Source organism: Vigna radiata, chromosome 3 (assembly GCF_000741045.1).
Source record: "Vigna radiata var. radiata cultivar VC1973A chromosome 3, Vradiata_ver6, whole genome shotgun sequence".
In the NCBI taxonomy this organism is placed as follows: Eukaryota; Viridiplantae; Streptophyta; class Magnoliopsida; order Fabales; family Fabaceae; genus Vigna; species Vigna radiata.
In genome coordinates, this window is record NC_028353.1 from 4,645,507 (window position 1) to 4,673,213 (window position 27,707).

Below are 27,707 nucleotides of genomic sequence, written 5' to 3' on the forward strand. Positions count from 1 at the left end.
TTTCAAGGCTTCGCGTAATTGAGATCGAAGCCGAAAATAAATCCATTGACATAAAGTAGCATTCCTCTTACAGCATTTCCAAAGCAAGGTTGTTTTCTCCATTTGGAGGGATGTCTCGAAATATATATACAATGATATTAATTATATGCTACACTACAAGTTATTTATCCTTTGTATCCTCGGCCAAAGCAGAAGCTTTGCAGATAGGGCATAATTTCTTCACAGATAACCACTTTTTAATGCAGCTCACATGGTAGTCATGTCCACAAGTTTTAAGTGTTCCAACATCGTCCATGTTCTTGTACTCTTCCTGTAATTTTCAATAAACCTCGTGGGCATTCCATTATTGTTTATCCAAAAACAAGTAAAATATTTACCATTACCATGAATGGGAGAATAAAAAACATACCAGACATATTACGCAGTTTCCTTCATCTTGACTTTGCTCAGATGAACAATATATTGTTTCCGTCAAACATTTGGAAAACATATCCTCAGAGAGTCCAGTGTTCACATTGCCAATCCTTTCACCTAGTGCAAGTAGGTCCTGGTCAAACCAATCATCAAAATAATTAGAAATTTTGAAAAGTCACAATATTAATTGTATTGTAATACAAGAAAACTGTAATAAATATATAATCACCTCATAACTCATGTTATCTATGTCCATTCTCATTTCTCGGTGCTGATCAAGGATATTCCTGGAATCATACATCGATGCACGCTCAATAACCAAGAAACCCTGAAAGCCAACAAAAATACAAGAAAAAAAAAAATTGAGTTAGCCAGTACTAGTAATACCAGATGGAACAATTTCGCTGTTCTCAATGAATAGGTCTTGTCACTAGTTCAAAGGGATATATTACACTAATTTAGATTTTGCTAATAAACAGAACATTAACACTGGTTGATAGAGCGGATTCATGTCCAACTCAACCTTTGCATACCAATTCAAATGATAGAGATTGTCCCCTCCTATATACTATAACTCATAAATATCTTTAGTCGATATCAATTCTCCAACTCACCACCATGTTGAGGACTGAAAATTGGAGCGTAAAAATAAATGTTAAATAGGTGCTTCAATAACAGCCTTAACAACAAATATTATTACGATAGTCTACCCTATATCATCTTAAAAAGTAGATTTAAGACTTAAATCAACCTTACATAATCTTCTTGTAAGGTAAGGATTGTCTTTTTACTTATATACCATAATTTCATCATATATACATCTCCAACATTGATGCACAAGCATAAACATGCCGTCAAAATTCCAGAAACTATACAGGTGTATATTTCCACCAATACTGACACAAAAACAGTAGTTCCTTGAGATACTGCAAAAGATACCTCAGAGGCAAATCGTTCGGCAAGACCACTCTCCTCAGTCAACGTGCGATATCTTTGACTTGAAATTCTTGACCTCCCATTTCTATCACCATTCCGCCAGCCAAGGGTGCTCAATGGCCTTGGATGTCTAGAAGAGTAACTTTCAGCTACCATAGGCAATCCTTCATCCAAAGATGTTACATGTCCCATGCGCAAGCTCGAAGAAGCCCCAAAAGTTGGAGTGGATCTCTGAGAATAGTTGCTTTGAATTCCCCTAGCATTCTGAGTTTGATTATTTTGAAAACTTTGAGTAGGAGCAGGATTTCTGCTTGTACCAAATTCATGATGGAAGCACCCAACATCTACAGAAGCATTGCCAACAGTAGCACCACTTCCAACAAGGAAATGACTTGTCTCAAGACCAAAAGCACTTGTATCTGCATTCCGAGTCAGCTTTTTTACATATAAAGGCAAAAATAATGGAATGGGTATGTATTAACACTAATATTCATCCACAGGAAACTAACCTGGTAATAAAACCCTTCCATTAGCTGGAGGTATGTTCATTTGGCTCCAATCCCTTGTCAATGTGGAAGTCTGACCAGAAACATCCACCAAACTAGAATGGTCTACTGGTGGGAGAGTAGGGTAAGAAGTGTGAGAATGATTGGTGGATAAATGGGTCCTTGATGGGTTGGAATCCAAATCAAGTGCAGAGCGGCTCCTCACATTCCGCAAAGAACCCTCACCCTTTACTGAAAGGCCAGAACCTCTGAATGTGGGTGTCATAGTAAAATGATCCCAGTGCATATATTGAGAATCAATATTTGGCTTATCCTGCCATAATTCCGAAGATATAGGAAGATCACTTGAACTTCCAGCATTGAAGTATCTACTTGTACTGCCTCTCTCGTAGACTGGAGAAATTCCAGGGCTCTTACGCTTGTGAGGGCCTTGTCCACTTCCCATTGTAAGATCAACAAAACTACTATCAACATTAAATGTATGTCTGTCATAATTGGAAGAAGGTTGGTGTACGTGATTATCTGACACTGTAAAGAATGCTCCAGCATTAGACGAATGCACAAAATGATCATTATTAGAAGTGCCTGATGCATCTGGCTGATGAGGAGGTACATCAATGTTGTGACCTGAGGATGCATACCCATTTGACCTTGTGGAAGAGTTCCAATGAGAGGGGAAAGAAATGTTATCTATAGACATATTGTCCGGAGGATAAATAAAAGAACCATTCTCTGAAGTGCCAGTTCTACCTGCAATAGTGATCTGTTTAAATGAGCAATATGGTGCTGGCACAATCAACTAGGCTAGTTTCTTTTTTTTCTAATACGGACTAATGAACCAAATACGAGTAGAAGTAAGGCGTATATAACATTACCAAGGTGCACATAGTGTTGATCAATGTGCATATGATTCCAGTTCTGGTCAGGCTCACCCTCAAACAATGGAGATGTGTTGTATACATGCCTATGCCCCATTACTGTCACTTGGAATCTCTATGTGTCAAAATAGACACCGTAAGTGACTCAGATCTGCAAATAATTTACTAACTGCAAGTCAAAGAGCAAGCATTAGAGATGAAGAAATTTAATATCAAAACTAAAATTTAACAATCAAACAAAGCTGCTTCCAAATTGCAACAGAGAAAAGCTTTAACAAGTGTATGCAATAATATAACACAAAAATATAACTGCTATCAGATACTAGGTGACACCTAAACTATACCGATTAATGTGTACCAATACCATACATATTTCTCACACAAACCTATTCAAATTAATAATGTAATAGAGAATCCAATGCATAATTCAAAGACTTGCCTTGATGCTAAATTCAATGCAGACACTTACAATGTCGATTCATATTGCATGCAGAACCGTAAGTAAATAGAAGATATGTTGATCAAGCACGTACTATTGCGTGTGAACCTAATTTATCAGCATGTTTGGATTAGAGTTTACAGACTTTACTTCGGTTAAAATTTCATTTGGGAGTAGATACTTTTATCTCAGATTTGAATTCGACAAAATGAAAGTTATTAGGACGATATAAATCAAAAACACATTGTAATTACTGAAAAAATATGTGCATATTTTAATAAAATATTAAATGGGAGGATATAATACTAAGTTTTCAAGGTATTTTTGTCAACCTATACAAAGTGTTTTTCCTACCGCAAAGGTAACAAAGTATTTTGCCTGAAGTGCCAAACATGATTGCACCATGTCAGTAGTCTTTTTTTAACACAGGCATGCTTTTGGACTTACTGGTAAAACCAAAAATGCTCTTGATCACTAGGAGATATTTGCATGCTGAGGGGACGGGTAATGGAGACCAGACACAAGAGATACACATGCATACGATTATGTGAAAAGGGTAGGGTCAGAAATCACAACTACCACAGGTTTTCTTCTTTTTCTTTTTCCTTTTAAGTAAAAGCTAATAGTTGCCATTATCACAAACTGCAAGTAGCGTGTCATGGGCAAGAAGACTAGGAAGAATACTACTGACAGCATAGCACGAGAATAATACCCAGAGATGACATAAGATGTGCAGATCAGAATAATTCTCCTCCTCAACCTTCCTAGTCATCAAAATTACCTCTGGCCAGCCTTTTCTTTTCCACTTTCAGAAATTATACAATAGTACAACTAACCACCACAGCCACTTACAAATCACTAAAAAAATCCATCAATTTGTCATACACTATGCATTAGGTTTCACCAATTTTATTTAATACTCTAGTCTTACAAAATGACCCTCAGATGAACCATTTAATTTGCCTCAGCAAACAAAAAACTATTTCATATATATGCTTTCTGGTTACAACATTCAAAAGTGAGTTTAATAAGTCAAGAGGACAATGCTCACGTCATGTACTAATATCCATAAAATGCCACGCATGAAAACTGAAGCATAAATAACGGCCATTCAAATTTGGCCAAAAGAGGAGAAACAACTCAAGCAATTAATTCAGGAGGGAAGGAATTCATAATCAATCTTAAGAACTAGCCTCTAAACACTAAATACTTGATATTCACGGTATCCTTAACCATAATTAGTAACCAACTGCCCCAAAAATGTTCACTCACTTGAAGCCACCCATGCCTCTATCCACTGATACAGAAGGAGCACCCTCTAGTCTGAGGCAGAAAGCAAAGAGGATGCAAAATAAAAATAAACATAAGGGGAAAAATGACATAGCCGAGATTTAAATTAGATGATGGATCGTCATGAATGTCAGAAAGAGTTAGGATAGACTAGATAAAAAGAGGAAGGATTGAAAAGTAGGATGACTAGCAAATTAGATATTACCTGGGTAAGATTTAGCAAGTGTTAGAAGGTGTTAGCATTTTCTAATCTCTTCCTGCACTTTAAAATAATTATCAACAATGCACAGGCATTGAGCACATAGGGAAGTACTCTTATGTATGCCCTCTAAACAGTAAACAAGACAAGACCAAAGAAACATAAACAAAATTAAGTAAATCCAAGGAACTACGAAAAACCACAGAACATTTCACTCCACAACCTTTTTTCTTAGGAAAAAAATACAAAGCAACTTAGAGTGAAACTTGCTTAAAGAACAAACTTGCTTAGAGAAGGAGTAGAGACAGAGAGACAAAGAAACACAGAGAGATGTATGTCTAATAGCATAGCAGAAATGTAGAGGAAAGCATATAAAACAGTCGGATAAAAACTGTTTACTACAAAACAATATTTTTACAATGAGAAATATCATTGAAGAGAATATTATATTGGTAAAACTGTAAACCTATATAAAATAGAGAATATAAGCTCATTCGTTTATAAGCAGAAATTCAAAAGAATCAAAACCTAGCCTCCTCAGGAAAACCAGAAAAGGCATTACAAAATTTGTTACCTTTAATAAACCATGATAAATCAAATAAAATTGTTTAAAAGAGTTTGGGCAAATGAATATCAGCATACATATTATAATTGTATAAGTTAGGGATCTCACATGTTTGGTTATGCTTAATTTTACACAAAAAATAGCTTTTCAGTGGAAAGCTCTGTCTTGAGCATCTTTTTTTATTATAAACTCTTGTTAGCATAGATATATAAAACAACACTAGGCTACAAAGGTGATAAAAACTCAATGGACAAATATTATTAAACGGAAAATTATTGAAGCCGTCAAATATCAGAAAGTAATATATTAGACATGCCTCACTTAATTTTAAAGTATAGTTTCAGATTTCTTTAGAATCCAAACACTAAAGTATATCCAAACATCAAAACAGAGAATCAGTCATTATGCTTTCAAAGTGTGAAGATTTCACTGTTAAATATTCTACATGATATTTTTTGTTCATCTTTCAAGCTATATCTTGCGGTATATTGGGATTTTATTTAAAAAAATTGGAAACTTTCCAATAAGTACAAAAGCTTCAATGACAGTAATATGGGATATCTCCACATAGAAGTTTTCTGTTTACCAAAATTAGTCTTAACATTTAAAACTCCTTGCTATATCCAATTCTAATCAAACTCAATTGTTTGTCTTGTGAAGACCATTCATTGCCCCCAGTAAAGCATGACAACTAAAATTAGGATTGTGCAGGCTTTCACACGGAAGTAAAATATTTTCCATTGCCCTTAAATAGGTACAGCAAGAGGAAGAGCGCCTGCAATTTTGTTAGGCTATCAACACCTTGCCTTGACATTAGTTTCATATAATTCCAGAACATTTATAATCATGAGTGAAGATGATGTAACCAACTTGTGCCTATCAAACAGCTGCCATATCAACGAACTCAAAGGTTCACCTCAAAATAAACAATGGTCCAGTATTACACCAATCCCAACCATGAATTGTTGCATTATTGGGGAAACCAACTGTTCCCAGAACCAGAAAACTGAACTGAGATAGAGAGCAGTCTATGTCATTTAGGAGAGTAAGCATATCACTACAGAAGCCTCCTCCATCTATGGTATGCCCTAATGGTTCAACATTGAAGTCTCCATAATGCATGTAAATGTGTTGAGTGCTCTACGAAATTTGTACTTCCTTACTCATTATATCAGCCCCCACTAAACAGAAACACTTCCATAGCAGATTCCATATTAAGAGAACAAGCATTTGACAAGAAATTTTAGAAGTTATGGGCAGTTAGTGCGCTGAGGTTTACTGTCATCCATATTTTAGCACTTCAGAGCACCAATTAGAACAATCACAAGGGTGTGTGACAAGTTCCATCCTCCCTAAATTTCCTGTAACAGCTCACAGTGACAGCTTGCATCACTAAACATTGGATGTGACCAGTCTATTGCCACAATATCCTCAGAACGATAGCTAGGGCATTTCGCGCTAAACAAAGGGATGACCATGACTCAAAAGGACACAATGCAGCTGATCAAGGCCTATACAATTCTTCCTAACTGATATTCTTTGGCACGATATACCTTCTTCCTATATGAAGTCGGGTTACAACACTCCATAATTGTGGCATATAATGCTCATATGTCCTGAGTATATTGGACATGCCAAAGTTGTCACTCGTCAGTTCTATAGTCTCCCCGGTTAATCCAAGATTGAAATGGACCTATAACACCATCTGCAATTCAGACAATGTAATGGAATATACCAAATCAAGAAATCACCCACTTCGGTAACCTGCACAATGCAAAGGCAAAACCAATGTTTTGCCTAAAATATAATATCGATAATAATGACAATAATAGTAGTAGTAATAAAAAATTTAAAGTTTAAACCCGTAGGTACATAAGTGTGTTCGTGTGTGAGTAAATAAACCTTATTTTAAAGGTTCTATGAAGGACTAATTACTATTAAAAGAAGGTGGGAAAGAAAGGGCAATGAAGGAGAATTTCCAATGGAAGTGCATCTCACCAGAACATGCAGAAATAATGATGCACAATACACCAACAGCACCAAGAAACCTGCAAAACAAAACACCATCTGAACCTAATCGAATCTAAGGAAATCTGACAAAAAGCAGACCAACAATATCTGAGAAAGCATCTTAGTTTAAGTTACAAAGACAAATATCAAAAAATGAAAAAAAAAAAAAGTATATAGATAAAAGCATTATACTAAAAGACAGGAACTTCTCCCCTGATGACATATCAAGACAACAAAACATGGGAGAAGCACAGTGGAGAAGAGTTTCCCATTCTTTCAAAAGGCAAGGGAAAAAGTGTAACTAAAAATCGGGACATAAGCAAATGCAAAGGAAAACGGCGTACATCATGTGGTACAAGCAAATATCAATGATCCATCGTTTTATCCTTTCTTCTATGAAGAGATATTTAGTGAGAAAGCTTTCTGCGATGTCTGTCCATCATTAAACAGCCAAAACAGACAAAAACGGATGATGTAGGCCCAGTTTGGATTATCATCTCCATAAGCAATTATAGAAGAAAAAAAGAAAGTAAAATGAATTAAACTTCTCCCATACGTTAAGATCAATTTATGCACCTCAACTTTATGAGAAGTTGGATGAGAGAACTTCTACAAAAGTTAAGTACGTAAGTCAATTTTAAAGAGAAAACCAATGTAGTTTTCTTCTCATATAAGTGATTCTAAAGAAGCTCATCCTAGCAGGGTAACCCGCAAAACTTCAAATAGGCTCAATATAACAAAATGCAACAGGTATGAAACATAAACAAAGAAAAAATCCACTACCACGATAAGATTCTTTAACCAAAGGTCCACAATCACACACGGCTTCGTAAAATAATAGCTATGTCATCCCACCGCATTCGAGGATATACATTTTTTTTTCTTTATTTTTACTTTTACACGTACTACAGGTAGATAGAGATACATCACGTATATGTTGAGATGAAAACACATTAACTCGCGATGTTTTCTGCCAACTTCGCCAGACACTTTATACGCTTCAGTCACGCAAGCCAGGGAAACACGAAACAAAAGAAAAAACAGAAAAAAAAAAAAAAAAAAAAAAAAAAAAAAAAAAAAAAAAAAAAACTAGCCAGATTAAAACATCGATAAACCGCATAAATTCCCAACGGAATTAAAAAAACCTGAACCCTAACGAACAATCTGAGGATCAGCAACATGAAAAAAGACAAACTGGTGACAGAAACAAAACAAACCGCAGAATCACGGAAAACTGAAAAATCGGCTTGAAGATGAATCAGAAATAAATAAAGAGGAAGCGAAATAAGATGAGAAAGAAGGATGAGGCGAGTGCATACCGAAAAGAAAAGACGGAGAAAGTGTATGATCGTGAAGAAGATTCTGACAGAAGTAGGGAAATGAAGGTGAGAGTGTGGAATTTATAAAGAAGAATTTAGGAAACGGCGACGTTTGAGTGAGGATCGTAAAAACGCAAGGTGAGAGAGTTTCAGAGGAGAAGGAGAATCAGAAGAAAGGTGCAAAGGGGTTTGTTTGTTTGTTGAGAGAAGGAGACAACGAAATAAAGCGGTAGCAGCAATAAGAAAGAAAAACAAGAGGAGGAGAAATTCCCATTCTCTCCACCACCACACCACACCACACCACGTTTCTTACCAGTTACCGACGCAATCTGTATGCTATGCTATATTAACTCCTCTCATTCATTAATGTTCAAAATTAGTTTAGTTTTTTCAGTTCCTCTTTATTAAACTAATCAGCAATTAATGCTTCATCTAGTTTGGTTTGAAAAAATAAATGTAAAAAAGTTTAACATTTTTAAAGAATAAAATATATAAAAATATTTTAATTGTTTGCATGTCGACACAATGGTTCGTCTCTTATTTATAAATGAGAATATATGCATTAGTTTTGGTTTGGCTAATGCCTCCGTTGAAAATATCTGTATAAGAAGCATTAGCCAGAAAGGTTCCGTTTACTTTTTCCTTTGCGAATTTGCAATGTGCTTAGGGGAATACGAATTTAGTTTTATGAAACAAAGAGGAATATATTTGAGTATTTTTTACCTATAATTTCAACAAAACACTCCAAAAACTACAAAAGATGCGTGTCTAGTTTCTTTACCATCATCCATTAAAACCCAAATGCATTTTTTAATGTTAGCCACACCATCACTGTTTACTTTGTATTTCTCAGTGGCCAGCGTATTTTATTGACCCAATCCTTCAGCTACTTTAGCAATAACTAAAGTTTGGAAACACTTATTCTTATGGGGACTACTAATCCATTCTACTAAATTCAGTAATTAATCTTAAATAAAATAATTAAAACAAATTTTGAAAAATTTATTTATCTTGATTATTAAGTATTATTGTATTGGAGAGGTTGATGACTTGAGATTCCTATCTTTCTTGTTTGAGAAACAATGTATGTTATTTTTTCCATGCCAATGACTTTCGTGTTTAGACTTTACATTTAATTAAAGTGATGGTTGAGATTTGAGAGTGGATGAGTGATTCATGCCAAAGAAGCTGCAAAAGTTAGAATTTCTTAGATTGGGTCTTAGAAAATTTATGTATTTTAACACATACAATTTTTTTATATTTATTTAATATTATTATTTTTAAAAAGAAATATAAAAATTTATTTTTCATGATTATTTTATCTGTCACATTTTTAGCATTTTAACCAAATGATATGTAAGATTTAAATCACGTTAATATCACTTTATATATATGAAGATCACATTCATAAATATTATATTTCTAAAAATGTCATTCCTAGAATGTATATCATCAAACAAACGTCTTCTAAATCTATGAAATTTCTATTTTATATTTCTCAAATCAAACAAATATGAGTTTTTAATATTTTTGACGTTGCCTTTCATCTATTTTGATGAATTCAAACAAAGGGGGCAATGATTGAACCATGGATTTCGCTTAAAATCTTTCCTTTTCTAGGTAGAAGTCATTATTCTATAATTAGCTTCACACAAGAAATGAAAATTCTATTTTTTTTTAGTTCAACATGTAGTATATAATTAACTTGTATAAAAAGATCTGAAGATAAAGTTTTAAATTAATTCAAGTTGATTTGCGTTGGTAAGTAAGTGAATTCACATATTTTATTTTCTTGTTTTATATATTTAGATATGTGAATAATATTAATATAATAAAAAATTATTGCTTTTTTAAATCACATTAATGAATTGTATTTATACATCTATATTAAGCAATGAGAATTTTTAAAGATTTTGAGACGTTAAACTTATTTTTGAACAAGATGATTTTGGTTTTTTGTTAGCTTTTGTGTTATAGACGACGGAAAATAAAAATAAAATGAGAATTGGATTGAGAATTGAGGTTATTTAAATTAGGAAAACGAAAATGAAAAAAAGAAAAATTGATGAATTTTATATAAATTTTTTAAAAAGATGAATTCTAATTTTACATAACATAACTTAAAATCAATATAACATAATAATATATATATATATATATATATATATATATATAATATATAAGAAAATATATGACTAAACTTTCATGATCGATGAATCACTATATAAATATCTTTTAAATAAAATCTAAATATACTATTGAAAACCTAATAATGTTTTATGTGAAGATATCATTTCTCATAATTTTTATTTGTAAGAAAGGGAAATTAAAAGATAGTATATCTATTCTTTATATCATCTTTTAATTCTTTTTTTTTTCTTTTTCTCTTAACTCTTTGGATCAAAACCTAATTCTTGATACCACTTTGTTAGACAAAGAGGTGAGAATTAAAAGAAAAAACTCAAATCAAAATTAATAGGACTTATTATGACAGGTGTGATTGACTTGTCATAGTAAGTGAGGCATGGTGGCATAAATGATATTATGTTGAAAACTTATTATGTCAGGTTTAGGAATACTTTTTATGGTAAAAATTTACTATGATTGTTAGTTCAACACTTATTATAGTATGTTTAAATCTTTAATTTCTACCTATTTCAAAAACAATCTATAGACAATCCTCTTATGTTTCTTGTCTTTCATTCCTTATGCAGTCGTCGTCATTTATCTTTCTCATCTTTTCTAGGTTGTTGTCTCCCACAAGTCGTCATCTCCCGCACATGTTATCGTCTCCTAAACCACACTTTGTCATGTTCACTTCGATCCTTTTTCCTTCTTGGTTACTGACATATAAAGGCTTCCATCTATTTCATTCACGATTCTCCTTTCGTGCTCACTACAATTTGACTTTATTTTTAAATGCAATCGATTCGAGGTTAGTTATTGCTAGTGGGGTCATGTTTAAGGATGACTGTGAATGTGTTCATTTTGATGAAGCAGTGAAATCGTTTTATACACTAATAATACCTACACTTCTAACCCCGATCAATATTTTAACAAAAAATATTACTCTGATTTTCATTATTTTTCTTATCTTTCCCTTTATTGATGCTGAATCATTGTTTAATTTGGATTGATAGTCTATTTTTGGCAACTTGTTACTGGTTTGAAACATAAATACATGATTCATATTTTAGAATGCTTCAGAGTAGCTTATTTTGGCTTGGTATTTGTTTAGTGCTTTATATTAAAAATGTGTTATGAAATTCAGTCTCTTTTTTAATAAATACTATTTTTCATTAAATGGTGATATAAGCCTATTCATTTATTACTCTTTTTTATGTAACAATAACAACTTTTGTTTTGAGTAGTAATTGATATAAAGTAATTAAATGGATATAGCAAGACAATTATAGTAATTTAATATGACAAATTTTGCATTGGCTATCCACTTATTATAACAAGCCTTCTGATATTTTTTATAGTAAAAAATTGACTCAAAAATGTGTTATAATAAATTAGAAAGGTTTTTTTTACAACTTCAGAATGAGTATATTTTCTATTACTCTTACAACTATAATGTCAAAATATCTATTATAATAAATTTGTTTTACCTATCATAAAATATTCCATCTACACTGAATTAATGGAAAGATCGAGATTTTTTTTAGAAACTTTTCTAACTAAAGTTCCAAGGTAAAGTTTTCTAGATATTTCTTTATTTCAAATTTTAATAACATGTAAGTTGATTGAAAAAAAAGGCCGATAGAACAAATATTGGTAATCTGAACATATTAACAACCGACCTTACTCAATTCAAGCAAAAACAAACCAAAGATAATAACTTTTCCCAAGCTCCAATTCTAAGAAGTTTTCTTTCGTTTAGTTATATATATATATATATATATATATATATATATATATATATATATATATATATATATATATATATTTGTTTTCTGCACTAGAGTTTATTCAGAAGATATTTAAAGAGCGGTTCAATCAGTTATATATTCTCCTATATTATAAATATAAATTTTCATCATTTCTTAAAATTAGGAAATTTGACTTTTAAATTTTCTATTATACTTTAAAAACATGTTAATTTTACATTATAATTTTAGTTCTTTAATTTATATTTAAAATTGGAATTTATCTTTTTGGAAAAGCTCGTATAAAAATATAAACAAAAAAAATTAAAAAAAAAAAAACTAAAAAAGTAACTTTTTAAAAATTACACGTGGGAGTCACATGGTAGTCATGTGACAGTCACCCGATATTTTAATACACATTTCGGATAATGTATTTCATCATTATTATAATATAATAATAAATTTTATATGAAATAAAATTTAATTTCACATGTAAATACAAAAATTAAAAATATACTTAATCCATAATTATTTGTTAACCCATAATTATCTTATTAGAAGATTGTTGTAATCAAAGCAGTAAAAACATGAGAGAAAATATTTACAAAGTAAAAATAATAACAGTTTAACATTTTTTTTACTTTAACATTCAAATAATATGATGTTAGTTTCATTGATAATTTTTTCAATCAATCAGATTACACATAATGTTTCAAAGTATCAGTTCTCACAAAGTAAAGCAATAAATATGATTACCTTCGCATGGGAATTTTGTCTTAATTGAGAGAAATTGTGTGCAAATTTAGAGTAGTTATCTAAACAAAAACCCATAACAATTTAGAGTATCTCATGATCAATATACTTTTAACAAAAAGAAATAAAAAAGAATAAACTTTAATTGTAATGTATAATTGCATGGAATTTAAACATAAAACATAAAACTTTAACAAAAATAAATTTCAAATAATTCCATTAATTTGAAAAAAAATATAGCTTTTACTTCAAAATCTAAATTTTAAATCTAATTTTGTATTTTATATTCTAAACATATATAAAGTAATTTTTTATATTGCAAACCACATCTAATTTTTTTTTCTCATTAAAAAAACGTTAGATCTTTTATAAAAAAAAAGTGTCAGATTTCATTTCCCATGTAATATTATTCTCGAATTTATTTATAACTTTAACAAAGTTCTAAACATGAAAATTGAGATTCTTGAATGCTAATTTTCTTAGATTGGAAATCACCCTCATTATTATTTTTATTAAAAGAAATAAAGTTAGCACTTTCAATTATTCATTTTCCATTTGAAATCATTATCTTGATTTTATTAAATTTTTTTTTTCATGAAAACATATTAAAACTGTAAACATTTTCTTAGTAGATCATTTCTTTACTTTGATCTTGACAATGGCCACTGTGTGAAACATGAAAAAAGTTGAGAAGTTGGTGATTATGGATGTTATTACAGGCTGGAGGGCGTTGAGTTCAACAAATGGATGAAGGTGTAACAGTGGAGTCTACAACACTCATCAATATTCGGAAGAAAAGGAGGGAAGAATTTTTTTTTTTCCGAAGTAACAACACCAGAGTCACGCCATGAGTATCATCGACATTCTCACCAGAGTTGATTCTATCTGTAAAAAGTATGATAAATACGACGTCGAGAAACAAAGGGATTCCAATATCTCCGCTGACGATGCATTCGCAAAACTCTACGCCTCCGTCGATGCCGAAATCGAGACCTTACTTCAGGTCACTCTTTTCAAATTCGTTACTAAATTCATGAGGGAATCTGTGCCCTAACTCATGACATTTTTTGAAACCTTTATGAGTCCAATGTGATAGTATGTAGAGTCAATTTTTTGCAGAAAGCAGAAACCGCTTCCAAGGAGAAAAGTAAGGCGTCTACTGTAGCGATCAATGCCGAGATTCGTCGTACTAAGGCTAGGTTATTGGAGGAGGTTCCCAAGTTGCAGAGGTTGGCTATGAAAAAGGTTGGTTTTTCGCTTTCTCTGCTTCTTGGTATCATTTGAATTTTTTTTTTTTTGTTTTGTTTGATTTGATTTCTGTTTTTTTTTTTTCTTTCGGGGATTCTGTTAACTTTCTGGACTTTGTTATTTGCATTTTTTAGGATTTAGGTTGGAACCAGAAATTGCATTCAATGCATATGATGTCTGTCCTAGTTCTGATTGATTAAATTAGTAATGTATTGTAGTGGGCACTTTCATCTGAAGTGAAGAGTAAATTGATGATTTATGCAGTAATCGAGATTTCTACATATGAAAAAGATACTTTGTCATCTATTTTTTTCAATTACAGACAGATAACAACCCACTTTTAATAATAAAATATTAAATTTAGATATTTAATTAAAATGTAAAATAAATTATTGAATAAAAAAATTAAAAAACAGTTGTAGGATAATAATTGTATAAAAAAGTGAGATTGTCAAAATATAAGCTCTAAGCTAGCTAATCACATGTTATCTGAAATGATAATTCATTTAATCTACTTGAGGGGCTTTATATAAAATTTGGCAATGCGAAGACAGATTAAAGGAAAAAAAGAATTTCCAATTTCTTTTCCACCTATCCATCTACGATGAGATAGGTTTCTTGCTGATTCTGTATGTAGTTTTGACTATTTCCAGAAAATGTGAACTTACTTTATTTGGCATGTATGTTTCTCAATAGTTCGACTGTCCTTTTTTTCACAAAAATGCAGACACATTTTTAAAATTATCGATGATGTTATACTTTTTCCAATGCATTGTACAATGTATAATGGCAGGTAAAGGGGCTTTCATCGCAAGAATTTGCTGCCCGTAATGATTTGGTTCTTGCATTGCCAGATAGGATTCAAGCTATCCCAGATGGGACCCCTGCAGTACCCAAACAAACGGGAAGTTGGGCAGCTTCTGCCTCACGTCCTGGAATTAGATTTGATTCAGGTAATTGAAGTGATCCATGTCTCATAGTGATACAATCGTAGTGGTTTATAAATATGAGACTTTGTAATTGATGGTCTTCCATTCAATTTTGTGTATCTTGTCAATTTCAGATGGACAATTTGATGATGAATACTTCCATCAAACAGAAGAATCAAGTCGATTTAGGCAGGAGTATGAAATGCGTAAAATGAAACAGGTAAGTAACTCGTTGCGTTGTGACCAGAGAGACTGAATTTTGCTAGGCAATGTTGTTCCAGAAATGGTTTCATTCAGATCTCGTTATGTGAACCATTCTTAGGATCAAGGTTTGGATATGATAGCAGAAGGATTGGATACTTTGAAAAACATGGCACATGATATGAATGAGGTCATTTTCCCTGTTGTGTTTGTCTTTATTCCATTGTGCATATATGCATGCCCATGTATTTTTTTAGCATTTAAGCTCATTATTTATGGGACAAGTGCAGGAACTGGATAGACAAGTACCGCTGATGGATGAGATTGATGCTAAGGTGAGATTTGTCAATTTCTGCCTCTACCCATAAGCTCCAAATCATGGAAATCAGAGTTTTTGAAACTGGAATTAGGAAGTTGAAGTTAATACGCCACTGATTTTTTTGTCTTTATAGGTGGACAAGGCATCTTCCGACCTTAAAAATACCAATGTTAGACTTCGAGACACAGTGAACCAGGTCTTTTTGACTGAATCTTATTCTTAAATTTTCATCAGTTTCCAATTGCATCAGTGATGAATTTTACGTTGAATCTTATATAGTTTTGGTTTTCATCCAGCTTCGGTCCAGTCGAAACTTCTGTATTGATATTGTTTTATTGATTATAATTTTGGGAATTGCTGCCTATTTGTACAAGTAAGGTCCTATCCCTCTTTTTCACAGCTTGAAAAATTGTTCTAGTCCCTTCTCTTTTCTTGAGTGTATTTCAAGCTCAGTTCATATCTTGTGTACTGCCTTATAAGTATCTGTTTACCTGAATACTGCAAATTTGATAATGTGGAAATTTTAGGTTCATATTTTAACCTTTTTGCCCCGTAAACTTAAACTTCTGAAGTTAGAAATTGTTGCATGGTTTCCTAATAAAAGCATTCTTTACATGTTTTTTAGAGGGGCGTTTGTGTTAGGTCTTTATTGTATGAAGTTCATTCCTAAACATGATGATTGGAAATAGATTCTTGGCATTCGAATTATATATAATGTGTTTGGTTAACAATATAGAGGTTCCTGGAAATACACATTCCTGAGAATATATATTTTGCAGTTCTTAAATTGCTCCCTATCATAGAAAATATCCCTTTTTCAAAATTTAAATATTATTTATTCTTTTGGCGGAATCAATCTTTTTAATATGCAGTACTTTTCGTTCTTTTATTTATTTTATATATATTTATTGCTCGGTAAAGACGTAAAGTTACTTGTATTGTAACATCAAAATACAAAATAGAAAACAATACAACTATTTTGGTTACTTTGTATTATTATTACTGCATGCCGAAGAGAAAAAATTACTGTAGGAGTTATGACACAAAATAATCATGTGGACAATTATTATGTAAACATAGTCAAATTATTGTTGCATAGCAAGATTTTGGCATAAAAGAATGTAAAGTGAAGCTACCCTAGATGAATCATAACCAACATTTCAATACATGCCTATACCATACGGGAACTGGAGTGTATACTGAGAAATTTATGTGGGAAATACGTGGGTATTACGTATTTTAGAAGTTTTGAATAAAGGTTTTCTTCCCATTACTACGCATGGAAATGCATCTTTCCAGACATACGTGCGGGAATGAAAATGCATTAGAACTCATACCAGAAAATAAGTATTTTTTGAACTCCTCTCAAACTAAGGAATCTTTATTCCCTTACCTGTACTCATGGTAATGCAGCCTTTACTTTTTTTCTGATATTCAATTTTCACTTATCCCTTTTCTTTGTAATTCATACCATGATATCCTTTATCTTTATCATAATAAAAAAATATTTCCACAACTCTTACTGGAATTCTTTGCTTTAATTGGGAGGAATTTTTGGTATGCATTAAGTTTGATCAGGCATTCCTTTAAAAACAGAGGAATATATATGTTTATCATCTAAGGCTTCATTACATCCGAGGGGAGAAGCCCGAAGTTCCACACAAGTGCATCGATTATAAAGTTATTTTTATGAATGTTTCTCTAGATTATTTGCCGGTGTTCTAGTTAAATAATAAATGGTGTATCAAATGCTTGTGTATCTATTTCATTTTCACTACCGGCTTACTGCATAAAGACTTGTATAGTAAAACTAGAACTATAATTTGAAATGGTTATTTGCCAACTTCCTCTCAAAGGAATTTCTGAATTCTGTGAAGTTTGTAATGATACCGGCAGATAAAAAAGCTTAGCTTAGCTATGTATACAAGGATCTAGTTGAGGTTACGATAGGGAGTATAAATCTCTTTGATTTGTTAGTCTTGGGGCGATGATGTCTCTGTATTTTTAACGGCTTCACTTACATTCACTTCTTTAAATATAAGAAGAGGTACTGTGCATTCCATTTCAAATGTAATGTTATTGAAAGATATTGTGTCCTGATACTACACACACATATATGAAATCCTCAAATTTTTTAATGGTTGCTTCTTGTTTCTTTCCTGATAGGATAGATGAGATCTTTAATATCATATTGTGTGTTTGATATGGCTTTTACCAGTGTTGTGTGTTTCCTTATTCTTCTTGAGATACCTTCCCTGACCTGCTGTGCTCTTATTGCAGTGTGCTAAAAACATGATACGGCATAGAGGACAGATCATTGGATCAATTTGTATGGCATATCTGTATCTCTTGTATTTTCTTGGTAGTATCGTGGTGTGACTCATGTCTATTTTTTTTTTTTTAAACAAATTATTGCACTTGTTCTTGTTACTTACAAGATGCACTTGTCCTTTTATACAGACTCAAGATGCCACTAAATTATGTCACACTGCGAATTTGTATCTGTATTGACACTTGTGTATAGCAAATTAAGATGGATTATCTATAACCAAAAATACAATAAAATTTAATGCCAGTTTTATTTTACAAATATAATACCTTTAAAAGTTTAAAGTGCAACATTAGACAGAGACTGAAGAAGGTGTTGTTGTCATGTTTTCTTTACTCCCAAGTCTTCATCAGGTGGCCGGCAAATGATTCCTAACTCGTTCGTTTAAGATTGATATTCATCCAGAAAGTTTGCAGGCATGCGTTACTGTTGTAGCTCAACTCGTCACTCCCCTTGCAAGATATTTCCAATAAAACTGCACCATTCAGACAGGTAGCAATATGCCAAATTACTATGGATTAATAGTAGTTAAAGTTTATTTAATATTTTTGTTGTCATGTATTATTATTATTATTATTATTATTATTATTATTATTTTTAAAATTTTTCTCAATTATATCTAAGGAGTAATGCTTGAGTTCATAGATAAGAGTATTCTTTTAAATAATAAATTTGATTTAGGAAATTGAAATTAGTTTATTTATATTTTTCATTTCACTCCATTGTTTTAGTATATTTAGGTTCAGTTGCATAATATATTATTTAAACATTTGTCTTCAATATTTTTATTTTGTCAAAGATTTTATGGTTTTTAAAACTATTATCAAATTATAATATATAAATAAATATAAATTTTATTTTATAAATAAATTTTGTAAAGTTAAATTAAATTTAAATTTATTTTCCAAGATAAAAGTGTTATAATAGTTATTTTACTCATGTTAAACTTAAAATTCATCTCTTGGTTTTACTCTTTTTACCTTTAAATGTCTTTTATACGTGTAAGGATATTCCGACTGAAACCACCACTGAAAGTGGTGGACATCCAAGTAGCATAGTTATTTGTGATAGGGAATTTGACCGCTACATAAAACCAATAAACTTTCTTAGGATTGTTCATGACTGTATCCAAGCAATACACTGTATATTATATGATTAGGACTTAAATTCTTTTTTATGACTATTGATTTGATTCATTCTCTTATTTTATATGTTTTGGATTTTATTTTTATGCGGACATTTTAACCATTGGTTTACATATTCATAAACATATGAGAAAAAAAAACAGAAACCTTAGATTTAAATTAGGAAAATAATATTTTAACACCAATTTTTGACACTATTTTGACATCGCACACGTGTCAAAATATGGTTGGACGATTTCAAATTAAAAAAAAGCTGAGACAAGGACATATTTAGAAGAGAAAAATTAAAGTTTTTTTTTTTAATTTAAAATCATCCAACCATATTTTGACACGCATACAGTATCAAAATGATGTCAAAAAATTGATATTAAAATATCATTTTCTTTAAATTACGAGAATATACTTTCAAAACTCTAGTTTTCTTGTAGAGGTATTTCCACTGTGCAAATATTATAAACAAAAATTGTAATTATTTATAAAATTTCATCGACAAATATTTTATTTACACTATGAGAATAGTGGTGGTGAGAGGTGTAAGAAGAGGAAAAGAAAAAGAAATAAAAGCCAGAGACGACAACAATAAATGAAGAGGAAAAGCAATGAATTTTTTACTTTCACTAATATGTCGATAAATTTAAATTGTTAACACATTTTTACCATTAGCAATATATTTTTTTAATTATGAAATAATATTTTATCATGGATCAAATAATTCAGCAGTCACAAATACTTCACCAACTCAATTGCACTACGACTTTTCAGCTCTCTACATTTATGTTTACTGAAATCAATAATCACAACGCATGAAGAAGCATTTTTTCTTATTTACATATAGAATTGGCTATCCTCCTTCTCACGCAGAAACTACGTGCAGACCAAGAATTCATGCATATTAATGGTAAAGGCTAGATATTAAGCTCTTGGGGTAGTATGATGGAAGTCCAGAGTGGTCAAAGTTATTGGAATTGCAGTCTTTGTTCAGATCATCATGTTCTTCGCTTAGTTTTTTATTGAGGGAAGCGTATAACTCCAACTCCTTCTCTTTACTGTTTTTTCTCTTCAGTGGATTAAACAAACCCTCAGCTGCCATAAACTCTCCTCCAATCATTACATTCGAGTTCTTATCATGCAATGAAGCATCATCATTACAACCACAGCCTGAGCTTGAGGCTAGGCCAATAGAATCAGACACAGAAGCCAGAATATAAGGCAACAATGGATATTCATCATGCACAGAATTTTTGGCTGCTTCAGGATTTGAGTTCTCATTCATCTCTTCAAACTGGCTTGTTGCTTCATAAATACACTCTTCCCAATTGTTTCTTGTGTTGCTTGTTTTCTGTCGGACCCGACACAGCACCCACTCATCCAGCTTAAGCACATGACAAAAAAACAAAAACAAGTATCAAAACTTCATATACTATACCACTTTAGCCATAAAAAACTGTTCTTTTTTTACATATATAGGAAAATTGAAATCATGGTATTGTTGACCTACTCTCATGGACCTTTGCTGTGAAATGGAGTTCATGGAATTGTGCAACCTGTACTCGTGCATGATCCAATCAGTTTTAGATCCTTTTGGTGCTCGACCCTTGTAGAATACAAGGGCCTTCTTCACTCCAATATTCTTCATCCCACATGAAGTAAAAATGGGTCTGTCAGTGCCAGTAGCCTTCCAATAACCAGAAGCAGCTGCTCTATTAGGCCTCACTCCATTAGGATACTTCCTGTCCCTGGGAGTAAAGAAATACCATTCATCCTCCCCAAACAAAGCCTTACCTGTTCAAAATTCAAAACCTATATCATTCTTTAATCAGTATCTACTACTACTACTACTTTAAGATGAATAATACTTTCGACAAAACAATGAAACAAAAACTAAATCAGTGCAATTTCTAACACAGACTTTGGAGCTCCCATGGATTATACTTGTAAAGATCTATTTCTGCTATGAACGAGCCAGGAAGTGGTGATGATGTCACTTTGTTTCTCAGATAGTGAACAATCAGCTCTTCATCAGAAGGGTGGAATCTAAACCCTGGAGGAAGTCGGATTTCTGAATTACCATCTTTGTCCATGAATATGAAGATATAACGCCTCTGGAGGAACAAACTAGAAAATGCATCAATCAGTTACCGATATTTTCGATCAAAAGGGCTGTAAGCTTGAAACTACTGTGCATGGTGTTTATATATATATATGTTGTATATTGCTTGGTCATGCAGAGAGGGACAATTATATTATATATAATACTAAATAGGTGTAAGAGACTTTGAAAGCAACGCGTTTGTCCCATGTTGAATGGCCAACATTCTTCAAAGGGTATCTATAGTTTGCTTAGCAATTTAGCCAAAAGATTGAGTTCTGGGTGGCAACAAAATCAGGTTGTCATAGATACAGCTTGGTTTGAGGCTTCAAAGGCAAAGTTTGTCTACTTTCAGCTTTAAATTATCAATATCTTTAAATCAATTTGCTAATATGCCTCGAGTTTCAGACAATGTAGTTGTATTTCAACATTAAAATAGGTGTGCTAGTGGCCCAGAAACTTCACATGATTGCATATTCATAGGAATGTCCGGCTAAAGTCACATCCCTGGGATGGCGCAGGGTCAACATCTTAACATGACAAAAAGAAATTTTTTTAACAACTTTTTTTTTTTTACAATTTTTTGAGAATACATGCTTGATAGTTAATGATTAGTTAATTTTAATTTTTTTTTAAAATAAATTCAAACAGAGAAATAAAATAATGACACGTGTCATATTGTCAAAAAATTATTAAAAAATTTTGTTAAAATATCATGATCTTAACAATATAGCATGACTCACTAGTCGATAATATTTCAAATTTTTTCAACTACTTTCCATTACAAGTTAGAACAAAATTAAGAAAAAAAAAATTCTATTTTGAAATAATATACGTATCATTTGTTCACTAATTTATTACGTATTGTTATATTCTAAATTCAATGAAACAATGACATGTATATTTTATTAAAATATTGTTTAAAATTCTGTATTAGCATATTGAAAAAAAAAAAATTGAGTAAGGGCATCATCTTCTAAAGAAACTATAGAAACCATGAGCCTCTCTAATGCATGATTATTTAAATGAGTTATATATTCACAAGTTTAAATACCTACACAAAAAATAAATACTCAAAAGATAAAATTACTAAAACGACATTTTAATCTGTATTAAATTGAGCGAAAAATGGTCTTTTTTACCTTGAAATACCGTAATTTAGAATACACAATCATCATTTATTTTTTATTAGAATATTATAACTATGTTAAAATTCTATAAATATAATAAATAATAATATTAACATTAATTAGAGTAATTCTATATTATTAACCTAAAATAAGAAAATTAAATATTTTGTAATCACATGTCTTCTATATTAGAAAGAAAAATTCCTCACTGACTTTTATATTATCATCACTCTCTTTGTCCTTTACATGTTTTATTCATAAGTGTGTTTTTGGGAATCCATAAAAATAAGTAAAAATAGTTTTTTTACTTTTTGTCATTTTAAAAGTAGTTTCATTTTAATGTTTATATCATTTATATTTGAGACCTCTCATTGCACACCATGCACCTGTTTTGGTCTACTTTTGTTGTCACCTACCATGATTATTAAGGGTTTTGATATTTTCATAACTATTTTTAACCATTTTTAAACAAAACACACGTCATTATTTATTGCTATGTTTAAATTTATGTTTAGAAAAATATCTAAAAATAACCGATCACAGTCATAAAATAATTGTTAAAAGAAAATTTTTTCCATTGTTAATATCACAACTCACTTAATATACCAATTCCTTCTCCTCATCATTCAGTCTCACCTCTTGAACTAGAAATCCTCATTATTTTTAAAAAAGTATAAGTTACACGTGTAATCCTTCTCCTCATTAAGTTATCATCATATTTCTTCTCAGTTTTCTATTACAAAAAGATTAATAATTACATATAAACAAAACTTGTTGAGTATAGAAAAAAATTCATCAGAAATATAATTTTACTAATAAATAATTGATGGTAAAAAAATTATCGTTAAAATGTTTGTTGATATTTATCAACAGATCATAAAATCTTTAGTAATTATTAGAAACCAGTAATTCGTTAACAAATATATAACAATAATTATTGGTAGCGTAAATGAGTCAATAAATATCGTAATTAGATTTTCTTCTTCATTCTTCTTTTTTTCTTTTTTCCTTTTTATATTTTTCTTCTTTATCTTCTCTCTTTGTTGTATATATTTGTTAGTAATATTTATTGAATATTGATGAGATTTACCAACCGATATATTTTTGACGAAAATATAGGGATAGTTTTTCTCCGATTGCTGAAACTGTTTTTTGTGAAACTATTATTGTTTGTAATTTTCCATTATTTTTCTTTATCAATTGAACATAATGCACTTTTGCATGACAATCTATTAAAAAAATGTCAACTCAGAGTAATCTTATTTCTATATTATCGAAGGGAGTTTTCTATATTAACCATATATTTTTCGTTATTAGATCAAAGTTTTCTCTTATATAGCATATTAATTAGTTTTACTCTATGGGTTAAAAACTCACAAATTTACTCATTCCTTGAAAAAACATCATTCCATGTTTTGCCTTTTCTTGTATATATTTATTCATCCATTTTAACATATTCAAATTTTGTAATATTTTTCTTCTCCTTATATCAGTCTATATTCAATTTCTGTGATCTTTTTTCTAATTACATCAATCTACATTAACTAATTTACAATGACAAATAATTTAGTGCCTTTTTCATTTTAATTATACCAAAGTTAGGGATGAGAATATATTAAGTCAAACATCGATAATATTTATTGACTCGAAAAAAAAAATCTACTTCAAACTACTATTTTAAAAAATACTCACCAATATTTGTTGATATTCACGTATATTTAAAAAAATATTTTTAAAATTTTTAAAATAAAATCTAAATAAAATTACAAAAAAATATAAAATATAATATAAATTAAAATTTAATTTTTATAAATTAAATCTTAATTTTAATTTTTTTAAATAATAAATATTCATATGTATATACAATATGACATCACATTCAATTCATTTATAAATAAGTATTAAAATATCTGTATTCTCTAGTAGTAAATATTCGCATGTACGAATAATTTGATATATATATATATATATATATATATATATGAATATATATATATATATATATGAATACGAGTATATTTATCTTTCTTTACTAAAGATATGATTTTATGCTCAAATCCAACTTAGAGAAAGTAATTGTATTTAGTTAGTAAAACATATCAATTAATTCAACTAAAATAATTTTTTTTATGAAATTTGACAGTAGAATTGTAATTAAACTTTCTCACCCATGAGTGCGATTTTTGTCTCAAAATGATCCTCAAAGTGTAGTATGGTAAACTGAAAAATTCTGAAGAGTTTGGAAAAGTAATAAAAAACACCTGCTAGTAGGGCACACTACTGTACTTCTAACTAGTTTCCAACTGAAAAATAAAATAAAATAATCTAATTAAACAAAAAAATATTGAATTAAAAAAAAAAAGTAGTTTAAAAACTTGAGATATATATGTCTTACGCAGGAAAAGATTGTGTTGCAAGGTTGGATGAGAAAATAATAATGGAGGTGTTAGATTTTTGTAAAAAAAAGGGCATGAAGGGAAGAATTACAGAAAAGTCCAAGAAATAGAAGATGAACGAAAGGTGAATAAACACAATAAGACCAACTTGATTCTCTTATTTGCTTTCTTCTTCTTGGAATCATTCAATTCCTTTCAATGTGTTGATTTAAAAATATTAAAAGGCAGATCAGTTGCATCAATGGAAAACCAATTAATTAAGCATAGATTTGAGGGAAATATTATTATAATTTAATTAAAAAGAATTAAGCATGGAATTGTGTAGATTGCAGAGAAAATAAACAGAGGGCTGCTCCTTACGTCGTTATCTGGTCGGATATAATATGTTTTTATGTCTCCTACCAGAGATTTTTTGCATTCGAAAATTCTATTTTAATTATACAATTATTCATATTTTGACATTGGGTTTTGAATCTGTATTATGTTTGTGGCATAGGATACCGATTATACATTGAGATGAGGAAACATACAATATAATATGGATTTTATCGTAAGCTAGCTCCAAATACGTCAAGCCAAAAGTTGTTCAACTGGCTAATAATATATATAGTATAATTAAAGAGACAACTAAATTACATCTTCATTTTAATTAATTAATTAAATAACTAATTATCTTATCTCTTCTCTCTCTCTTTCATTTTCCATGTAACTATATAAAATTATCGCGAGATCATTGAGTGTGATGTAGCTCTAGTCTCGCCGACCAAGGTTATTCACTTTTTGAGTATATATATTATGTTGCCAAACGAGTTGAACATACACTAATTTTCTTTATTATATATCTTATATCATTTATGAAAATACCCCAAATCGAGTTGATGATGATGATGCAATTTATTGTGAATGTACTGGAAACTTCTGGATGGTCCGGACGGACGGTCTCTGTAAGTGTAATGGGACGGACGATCAGGCTGGAAGGATGACGACAAGGGTTAAGAGAAGATGAACTTGATTAAGGTAAGATGGAATTAAAGGTTATTGGACTGTGATTGGGTCTTGATTAAGGTTTCGATAATCTCAGACCCATGGCCAATCTTATATATAAGTAGGTTCATTTAATACTGCATTCTGATTCCCAAATAAACTCAGAAGGATGGACTGGACGATCAGTGGAGAGAAGAAATTGTGAATGGATTAGGTGACTCGACCTCACACCGGAACACTCTCTATCTAAAATTTTAATGCAATTGGTTAATGAGTCTTTGTCTTTATATATTATTTCACTTTCTAATTTCTACCAAATATGAAACTTAAATTCACAAATTGAATTCTCAACACCTTTTATTCTTCCTTGCATTGAGTTCACTATTATTTTTTCTCAACTTTTTCCTTTGCATTGATCCTTGTATATGGTAAATGTTCCTTGTATAAAAGTGAACTAATCTATATATACAAGTAAGGACCAAGTTGACGAGGATGCTGCTACATTATAAATAATCATTTATAGAAGAACATTATAAGTCTTTTGGATGATATTAACTAACAATAGTGGCAGTGATTACTTGAGTTGAGGAGGTCAATGCTGTTACTTGTGATGCAAAAAGTTGTTCATATATATGAGACATTACATATGTAGCTAGCTAGGGTTGTTGGAAATTGAGAGAGACTATTCATTATAAGGAACCGACGAGAGAGAGAGATATAATTACATTTTAAACTTTGCTTTAACAAACATTCAAAGTGAACCATATATATATGAACTCCTCGGACAATTTCAAACCATACGTTAAAATTAAAAATTAAGTATTATAATATAAATGATTTAATTAATTAAACTAACTTTTATTGATCTTCCTCTGTTAATTTCTTGTGAGTTTTTTGTTATAGAAAAAATGCATGATAATTATTAAAAATGAAGTAACGATGGAGATTTAGAATATGAATAATAATACTTTGACAATATTTTTTACAATATTTAACATTATTTATATATCATTACGTGATTGGTCCATAATAATTGTTATGATGAATTATAGAATTACAGAATGACACGAATGACACGTAAATGATATTAAAATATTGTAAAAAAATGTTATCAAATATCGTTATTCTTAACATATATGGTTGAATTACAATCAATTGCACATGATCATAAAAATCAGAAAGAGAAAAAAGTAAAGGAAAATAAGAATCCACAAAGCCACATGGGATGATTATGATCATCACGTAATATCTTGGTTTGGTGTTGATCAAGTTATATCAGTGACTGTTAGTTAAGATGTCTCATCACTCTTATAATCCCCAAGTTCTTGATTAAGTTCATCTTCAAACGTGATTCAAAGGAGTTCTTACACACACATATTACAATAATTCATATATATATTTTTTTAATTTCTAATTCTTAATCATATTTAAAATCGTTCACAAACACGTACAGTGACCAGGGAAGCTAGCTAAACTTTATAATGTAACGTCGCCGTCAAGGTGACCAAACAATTCGAGCATATTCTCAAACATGTTTCGTGTCACTTTTTAAAAAATTTAAGTCACTATATAGATGGTACAAATTTATACTCGTACTTAGTTTTAGGAGTTTCGATTCAAAGATTTAAAATTCATGCGTCAATCTACATATATTATATTTATTTCAGTTTATATTTAAAAATATATTTTTACCCAACCCAACTTAGACACGTAATAAATCAAGAGTTGACTCACCTAACCCAACTTATTTAAAAAG

At 30.7% G+C, this 27,707-nt stretch overlaps 2 protein-coding genes and 1 pseudogene across 13 annotated transcripts; 1 reads left to right on the plus strand and 2 right to left on the minus strand.

The window, feature by feature from the left end:
• LOC106757613 (probable E3 ubiquitin-protein ligase HIP1) lies at window positions 1-8,877 on the minus strand. Of its 11 annotated transcripts, XM_022779203.1 has the most exons (11): window positions 8,557-8,877; window positions 7,582-7,669; window positions 7,226-7,275; window positions 4,669-6,932; window positions 4,446-4,496; window positions 2,732-2,903; window positions 1,860-2,606; window positions 1,354-1,769; window positions 644-742; window positions 410-547; window positions 1-310 (listed from the first exon to the last, which is right to left on the minus strand). In XM_022779203.1, exons 6-11 carry the CDS (start codon window positions 2,829-2,831, stop codon window positions 161-163), a joined length of 1,650 nt encoding a protein of 549 aa, XP_022634924.1. In that variant the 5' UTR covers window positions 2,832-2,903; window positions 4,446-4,496; window positions 4,669-6,932; window positions 7,226-7,275; window positions 7,582-7,669; window positions 8,557-8,877; the 3' UTR covers window positions 1-160. The 11 variants fall into 11 exon arrangements, with proteins under 11 accessions (XP_022634924.1, XP_022634921.1, XP_022634922.1 ...); XM_022779200.1 differs by lacking the exon at window positions 7,582-7,669; XM_022779201.1 differs by lacking the exon at window positions 7,582-7,669 and having other exon boundaries at window positions 4,669-6,991.
• A 4,935-nt stretch (window positions 8,878-13,812) lies between these two features.
• On the plus strand, window positions 13,813-18,806 carry LOC106757277 (syntaxin-71). 2 transcript variants are annotated; one of them, XM_014639914.2, is made up of 9 exons: window positions 14,029-14,184; window positions 14,301-14,426; window positions 15,223-15,382; window positions 15,493-15,578; window positions 15,681-15,749; window positions 15,850-15,894; window positions 16,012-16,074; window positions 16,175-16,251; window positions 18,159-18,806. In XM_014639914.2, the coding sequence occupies exons 1-9, from the start codon at window positions 14,029-14,031 to the stop codon at window positions 18,172-18,174; spliced, it is 798 nt and encodes a 265-aa protein (XP_014495400.1). In that variant the 3' UTR covers window positions 18,175-18,806. The 2 variants fall into 2 exon arrangements, with proteins under 2 accessions (XP_022634930.1, XP_014495400.1); XM_022779209.1 differs by lacking the exon at window positions 16,175-16,251 and having other exon boundaries at window positions 13,813-14,184.
• A 1,451-nt stretch (window positions 18,807-20,257) lies between these two features.
• On the minus strand, window positions 20,258-21,564 carry LOC106756911 (annotated as a pseudogene).
• Between the last annotated feature and the right edge of the window lie 6,143 nt (window positions 21,565-27,707).

Coding starts and splice junctions, on each gene's coding strand:
- LOC106757613 (XM_014640326.2), bottom strand. CDS start 2,831: ATGGGGCATAGGCATGTATACAACACATCTCCATTGTTTGAGGGTGAG. Junction 548..643: donor TAGATAACATGAGTTATGAG/GTGATTATATAT, acceptor TGGTTTGACCAG/GACCTACTTGCACTAGGTGA. Junction 311..409: donor GAAACTGCGTAATATGTCTG/GTATGTTTTTTA, acceptor TGAAAATTACAG/GAAGAGTACAAGAACATGGA.
- LOC106757277 (XM_022779209.1), top strand. CDS start 14,029: ATGAGTATCATCGACATTCTCACCAGAGTTGATTCTATCTGTAAAAAG. Junction 15,895..16,011: donor TGGATGAGATTGATGCTAAG/GTGAGATTTGTC, acceptor TTGTCTTTATAG/GTGGACAAGGCATCTTCCGA. Junction 16,075..18,158: donor TTCGAGACACAGTGAACCAG/GTCTTTTTGACT, acceptor CTCTTATTGCAG/TGTGCTAAAAACATGATACG.